Source organism: Nanorana parkeri, unplaced genomic scaffold, assembly GCF_000935625.1.
Source record: "Nanorana parkeri isolate BGI_ZX_2015 unplaced genomic scaffold, ASM93562v1 scaffold69, whole genome shotgun sequence".
In the NCBI taxonomy this organism is placed as follows: domain Eukaryota; kingdom Metazoa; phylum Chordata; class Amphibia; order Anura; family Dicroglossidae; genus Nanorana; species Nanorana parkeri.
Window position 1 is genome coordinate 2213560 of NW_017306337.1, and position 7819 is coordinate 2221378.

General features: G+C 41.1%; 1 protein-coding gene across 1 annotated transcript in view; it reads right to left on the bottom strand.

Moving 5' to 3' along the window:
* The window catches only part of EIF2B5 (eukaryotic translation initiation factor 2B subunit epsilon), a 24809-nt gene that overhangs the window by 10560 nt on the left and 6430 nt on the right, over window positions 1-7819 (bottom strand). Inside the window, exons 2-8 of the mRNA XM_018576507.1 lie at window positions 6773-6897; window positions 4853-5038; window positions 4589-4766; window positions 3580-3660; window positions 3404-3481; window positions 2912-3224; window positions 768-913 (exon numbers count right to left, since the gene is read on the bottom strand). Coding sequence (XP_018432009.1) covers window positions 768-913; window positions 2912-3224; window positions 3404-3481; window positions 3580-3660; window positions 4589-4766; window positions 4853-5038; window positions 6773-6897 — 1107 coding nt within the window. The remainder of the gene's footprint in view (window positions 1-767; window positions 914-2911; window positions 3225-3403; window positions 3482-3579; window positions 3661-4588; window positions 4767-4852; window positions 5039-6772; window positions 6898-7819) is intronic.

Below are 7819 nucleotides of genomic sequence, written 5' to 3' on the forward strand. Positions count from 1 at the left end.
ATTGCTGGGATTTGTTGTTCCTCTATAGCTGGTGGTATTCTCCATTGCGCTGTGCAATGTATTATTGCTGGGATTTGTAGTTCCTCTATAACTGGTCAGTGGTAATCTGCATTGCACAGTATAATCATTATACAGCGCAATGCAGAATACCAGCAGTTACAGAGGACTACAAATCCCAGCAATAGTACATTATTGTATAATGTTGTACTATTGCTGGCATTTGTTGTATTCCTATGTAGCTGGTGGTATACTGCATTTCGCTGTATAATCATTATACAGCGCACTGTAGAGGACTACAAATCCCAGCGATAAATTATATACAGCGCACTGCAGAATACCACCAGCTATAGAGGACTACAAATCCCAGCGATAATAAATGATATACAGTGCAATGCAGAATAACGCCAGCTACAGAGGACTACAAATCCCAGCAATAGTACATTATAGTATGATGTACTATTGCTGCATTCCTCTATAGCTGCTGGTATTCTGCATTGCGCCGCTGTATAATGTAATATATTGCACACCACACTTTTTTTTTTACTTCCACCGTGCCAAGCTTGCTCCTGTGATGGACTACAATCTCAATAGAAACTAGTAGTCCATCACTGGAGCCTTTTTTTTTTTTATCCGATTAATCAAACTTAATAATCGGCCAACTAATCGATTATGAAAATAATAGTTAGCTGCAGCCCTAATAAAAATCACTAAATGCACTTTTACTCATGTGACTGTTACTTATGACAATGATTATTTCTGTCCATTACCTTTGAAGTCAGGACACAGTGTGGATTAATCTCCACGCTTTTCTTCACAATAACATTATTGCAAATAATGGATTTTTTAACTGTGACATCATCTTCAATGTGAACATCATCCCAAATGTACACATTATCCAGAATGACTCCATCACCTGACAAAAGAATAGGGAGATAGTAAGGTGTGTGAACAGAGTTCACTTAACAAGCTGTCTGTAGAAAATCAGCTAAAGCAATGATCCACTAACAGAAACCTGCAATGTTTATAGTCGGCCACCACCAGATAAGCAGAAGCAGCAATCAAGGACAAGATAAGACAACAAAGTAGGAAGCAGCTATATTAGGCATATCTGACAAAGCCATCTTGGAACAACACATCATATCAAAGTGTTGCATCCTGGTGCATGCTGTCTGATCCTTTCTTTCAGGGAGTATCATGCAACTGCACATACATGTGGGACTAATGGCAGGACATTTATAGTAATGTAGGAATGTAATAAGGAAAACAAAAACATGCTTAACAGTATCCAATTACACAGAAAGATGGCTACTGGGAAAGTCTTAAGTAACAATTTTCTTTTCTTGCTAACCTGAAACGGGTCTTTAAAAGACCATTATAGATACATACTGCATTTGCTGACTCAAATAGGCTAAAGCCTTGCACACACCCAATATGTCTATAACTATATAATAGTCTTGTACTCTGAAGATACTATAACTAGAGTACAGCTAAAGGCTCCTGTATGAACAAATCCAAACAGAACCATTTAAAAATAGAAAAATCGCGCAGAATCCGCCGAAAAAAGGGCCCTGCTGGAGCGACAGCCATGAGCGACCGGCGACATGGAGCTAAGCCAGCTCCATCGAAAAGCATTGGCTGGCGACTTCTCGCGGCAAAAATGCGCAATATCACGGCGGAAATCGCACAATAAATCGCTTAGTGGGAATGGGGCCTTATACAAAGAGATTTCATTTAAACTACATCAGGGCTCGACAAATCTTTGGCGCCGGGCTGCCATGGCGAATATAAATTGCATCCTGGCGCCTGGGCTTTTGTCAGCCTCCTCAGCTCTGCTCCCCCCATTTCTCCTCCCCGCTGGGACCCCACTGCTGTCTGTGTCCCCTCCAATCCCTGCTGCTCTCCCCGCGTGCATCAGCAGAGGCAGCGGGGATCAGAGGGGACATAGACCAATGCAGCCAGCACCCAATGGGGAGGAGAGAGACTGTCAGCCGCTGTGCCCCCAGCAGAAAGCCGGTGGCAAGTCCCCCATTCAGTGTCTGGGAGCAATAGCCAGCCTGCTATTGGCTATTTTAAATTGCAACAGCCAATAAAAATTTCCACACCCATGTAGAGATGACTTTATGGGACAGTTTGGGACAGGAAGTAACAAGTTCAAAAGGCCATTTCTCTCGTCTTTGTACCCCCTATGGTTAGAGGACTTTCTATTCAACATACACATCCTGTAGCATTTTCCTATCACCCCTTAATCATGTAAGTTTTGAAAAAGTTGGGGATTACTGAAGAGTTGAACAGTGGATAACGTGTTGCATTGTTGATACAAAATCTCCTGAATACTATGTTTTCGATTTGTTTGTTTCCGTGCCTAAGTATACCAGGGTTTGTATAAACGTTTGTTATGCTTGCTGTTTGCAACCTTCAGGGGTCTCTATTAATAAAAAATATTTTTTAAAAACCAACATTGCTTACCTCCTTAGTGGTATCAAATAATAAGATACAGGTCCATAAATTCTCAAAGTGACAAAAGTGCCCTTAAATAAAACCTGCGTATATTTTAACTGACTATAAAGATGAAATGTGTGAAATTCTACATGTATAACGTTAAGTCCATGACCCATCACAATCCAAACTGCTAAGTAGTCCAAAAGCTGGAAGTTGGTGCTGCCATACATTGTGAGACCTGACTGAAGGTCAATAAACAAGGTCTGGCATTCTTGGAACCCAGGAGTGCTGGTGATTTCTACATGTATAGGGACACTGATAGTTGTCACTACGCCAAATAGAGAAGGTTAATCTTCCTAGCAGGAACATAGGCAGGAGCTCTTCCCTATTCTATCCGAAAACTAAAGAAAAAACTGTTTTGACTGTAAACACAATTATATTTTGTATACAACCATCTCTTTTTAAGTCTCACCGATTCTGCAATTTCTTCCAATGCTGGCATTTGTTATGTTACACTTGGCCCCAATTGTTGTGCCACTGCCGATCAAAATATTCTCGTGCAGAATGCTGTCATGGCCACGGCTGACCTCTGACCCTCTGTAAATATTGTGACGGGAGTGAGTGTAATTCTGTGTCTCTTGGTCAGTGAAGTTCATTTCAGGAGTTATAGGGTAGAGCCAGCGACAAAGAATATCTGAAGTTACAGCTTCATACATGGACAGGTTGGAAACACGAGCACCATACTCTTCCTGAGTCACGTGAAGATGGATCTGATTCCCCAAAATCTGCATGTATGTAAAAATATGGGTAAATAGTCTAATAGTCAACAGACACAAGATAAACATTCACAGAAAGCAATAGAGGGGAGCCAGATATTGCATTGTATATTAAAGAGTATGAATACCGTGTAAAGAAACCTTGACCACTTAAATTTACTCAGATTGTTCGACTTCAAATACCTTACCTCTTCATTAATAAGGATGCCGCGAACGAAGTCATCCCTTGTTTGGTAGTCAAAGTTATCTGTAAACAGCTCTGCTACCTACAAGATTGAAGGGTATAAACATTTTTTAAGAAAAGGAAGTCACATGCAAAAATATTACTATAGATGACCAATCGTGGAAAAAAGACAACACATACCTGAGGGGAACAAATGCTAATATGACAGTCTAACAAATCATGGCGCAGCTCTATTTCATCTGCTTTGCTCTGGAAGATACTCTAGAAATACAAAGACATGATTATCCTTCAAGATGCTATGTTTATTTTGTTTTGTTGTTTTACCTAAAAACCCTAATAAAAGAAACTTGTGAGTTAGAAATACAAAGACAATGCAAAATCAAATCTCAAAGTTTTTTTCAAGTGAATACCCAATCATATACTTCAGTCAAATTACACAATGCCTTGTAACCTACCAATCTGTCTGTAGCCACACAAGGCTGCATATATAAATGTAGCAACTAGGGATGCACCGACACCGGTATCGAGTAACCCGGGGAGACTCGCAACCCGAGTTCCCGAATAGCAGGGAAGCCGCCCCCATGCTTCTCGTCACTAGGTGACGAGAATGCAGGCCAATCAGAAAGCCGGGCGCTGTGTAATGACGCGGCGCCCTGCTTCCTGATTGGCCGGTAATCCGGCTCCATGCTCCTTCGTCATGAGGTGACGGTGGAGCATGAAGCTGGCTTCCCGACCAATCAGGAAGCCGGGCACCGCGTCACTATACAGCGCCTGGCTTCCTGATAGGTCGGAAGCTGGGCAATCAGGAAGCCAGCTCCATGCTCTCTCGCCACAAGTGACGAGAGAGCATGGTGGCGGCTCCCCGGCCAATCAGGAAGCCGGGCAGCGTGTAATGACGCGCTGCCAGGCAGCGTGTAATGATGCGCTGCCGGGCTTCCTGATACCGTAAGTATCGGGCTAGGCATCGGAGCATTTGGGCAAGTATGTGTAGTCGCACATATCGGTATCGGTGCATCCCTAGTAGCAACATTGTAGTAACATTTTCTGTTCATCTACAAATGTGGGCTGTTACCTGTAAACAAATTATATTAATAAAGGAAGTTTTACAAACTTAGCTTTGCCACTCAGGACAAATGAAAGCAATTCAAAAGTAAGCCTTGCAGTTAGCAGTACCCTAAAGTTAATTTACTTTTGGAAAGTGGTATCGCTTCAACTCCTGGCTTTTTTGGTAATGTAGAACTCGTTTCGTCTTGCTATCCATAGCAATGATAACATCATCCTCCTGACACCTTGTGCGGTGACCCGGGGAGGACTCTTTGAGGATCATGGTCATTACTGAAACATTTTTCTCCAATTTCCGACGAGTCCTAAGGGAAACAAAAAGGATATTTGTTGAGCAAGACGATGAAAAATGCCTAATTCAATTAGCTGCATGTCATTTAGAATATCCTACCTGTGCTCCTCCAAAGCTGCTTCAATATTTATATTAGATACCACATCCCCAGTGACCAACAGAAAGTCTGATCGGACTAAAGACTTCGCGTCCACGTCTCTGAGGACATCTCCAAGTGAGCGGTAAAGTTCAGAGGTCACTACATGCACCACATTGGAGTGGGTAGGTCGACACCATTTGGAGTTCCTGCCAAGGAATACATACATTGTTGGATAACAGCTGTACTTATATTTCCATTTACTTGGAATTTATTTATAAAAGTGTATTTTTTTCAGAGTTTTCCTTTTACCCCACACCTAGGTTTTTTTTTTTAAACAAAATGACATACACATTTGGCATCTGTAGCTATTGACTTACCTTTCCATTATAGAAAAGCTTGTGCTTTGCCTTGTATACACAAAACTGTGGGTTTATCTTTCTCCTACATTATGCTAATGTGCACTTCGCTGACAGGAATTACTTACAAAATTACACTACTGACATTTAGAGTGATTACATTTTCTTTGTTGATATTTAATATGGTGTATTTTCATTAAAGCTTTCAGAAGGAAGGAAGTAACCAAAATAAATACCTAATAAAAAAAAACCTTTGTCAATAACAATGCTAAAGCGGTAACAAGAGCATGATATAATTGCATGTTTGTTGATCGATTAACTTCCTGTTTAAAATGAACTTTCAGAGAAGCAAATGATCAGACAAAACTGGTAGTTCAAAGCAAACCTCCTGCTTAAGAGCTGCAGACCACATTTGGCTGTGACATCATATAATTTGTGCATTGTAGTAACACTAAACTCAGAAGTTAAAATCTTAAAAATGCATTCAAGTACCTTAAATATTAACATAACGATGTAAAAATTAACATACTTAGGTGTGCACAAATGTGTACATACAGCTTTATCCGTTATAATAAGTCCTAACCATAACTTCAATTATCAAGTGTGTGAATCTAAAGGGGTCTATTTAGAATTTTGTTGCCACAAAAGTTATCCAACTTTCACCCAGGATTCACACTTTAAAATGTGAATCCTATGGGAAAACATTTATAAATAGACCCACACGGGTGTTTGTTTAGGGTAAGGAGTAGGTCAGTTATATACATGGATTCCATACCTCCCAGCTGTCGCTCATTTGGAACCAAATTCCTCTGTCCCTCTTTGCTCCTCAGTTGTGCCTTCTTTTGGTCTGATGTGCAGACATTTATGAAAAGGTACTAAAACCTTTATCTTGTTTCATAAGGCTTAGGTTTAACTAATCCTTTTTGGCATATCAATTCTTAATAGTCCGCATAACTGGGGACATGTCAGGGGTGTGTCATTGCCTAAAGGCATTGTACTGGAAGGTGAATTTGGGAAAATGGAATTACCAGCTCAAATCTGGCCCCATTTCTCCCCCAACGAGAAGCGCTTCTTAGCAAGTAGCATTCTTCATTGGACTGCGCTGACCAATGAGTGCTCTCATTTGGGAGCGAAATTCTAAATCTATAGGGCAGGGCTCATCAGTTTAGTTTCATCAGTGATTAATGGCCCTAAAATTATTGCTCTCGCTCCGACATTCGCGGTAATATGTAACAGGTGACAGTGGCAGTGACAGCTGCTGCTAATACAAGCGATCGGTGTCTCTAGAGACGCTTGATTGCTTGAATGTAAAGCTCTTGGCCGGCCATTTAATTACAATGGCCGGCCTGGGAAGCTACTCGTCCGGCTCCGGCGTCCTCTCGTTACAGACGAGAGGATGAGCGGATTTTTCAAGCCCTGTAAATATCCATTCCGGTTACTAAACCTTGGTTGTACTGCCGTCTGCTACGTTCAGCATTATATGAATATGATATGAAGTACAGAGCCTAATTTACAAGAGGTTCTCTAGAGTCTAGACAATGTCAGTTCTACCTTTTACACCTCCAGCAGGATGTTGAGTCTTACCTTAAATGTTCTTTAATCTCATTTGCCATCCAGCAGCAAAAAACAAATGTTTCTTTAACGCCAGTGGCAGTAAGAAATTCCAGTGTATAATCTATTAACGCCACATTTGCAAGTGGTAAAAGAGCCTGTAATACACAGAAAAACATGTTAAGTCACACGTTTAAAAGGTCTTGCAATGTCTAATGAAATTTGTGGTTGCACCACAGCTGGATGGCCAGAGTTTGCCTACCCGACGGTTGAAGGGAAGGGGTTGACGTTAGAATAAAGGTCTGCAAAAAGTTTTTTTTAAAAAGAAGTTCCCTGCTCCTAATGGGCACTGATGTCACACTTCACGTGAAACAAAGGACAAGCAGGAGTTTACACAAGGTAGGGGCAGGCTAGCTCATGACTTTCCAGGCAAAATTTACATATCAGCGCATTTTGATGTATGAAGCAGGTTTACCTGCCTACACCTGTCTACAGATGCCTGTTAAAGTCAAACTCCAGCCGAGATATGTTTGTCTAGGATTGAATATAGTGGAGAAGAGATACAATCGCTTTCAAGTTTTTATTACTATTTGTGTCTCAGTTTCTGCCCTACTGGTTTTGTTTCAAGGACGGAAGATAATAAAAAAAAGTTAGGAGACACTTGTTCGCTTTACAGCTCATAAAGATGAGATTTTCCATCTCACTGGGGAGATTTGTCTATTCCCATTGTGACTCTGGGGCAAAAAGGGAGTCAAAATCTCCCAAACAGATACATAAACATATACTTAAACATTTCCTGTTCTAACCAGACCTAGAAAACAAATGCTGGAGTTCCACTTAAAAGTGATATTAAAGTCAAAAGTTTTTTAAGCTATTCCAAATGCTGATGAAATCACTTACAATGGATGCTGCTTTTTGATGTTTAAAAGTTTTAGTCTCCTGCCGAATCAGCTGGTCCCCTGAGCCTTGGTCCTGGCTTCCTGTTTTAGGGTGGCTCTTTTCCCTTGCAGGGTCCTATGGAGCCACTCTTGTGTGCGCTAGTAAGCTGTGTGTGTCCACATACTCACAGACACAAAGGGA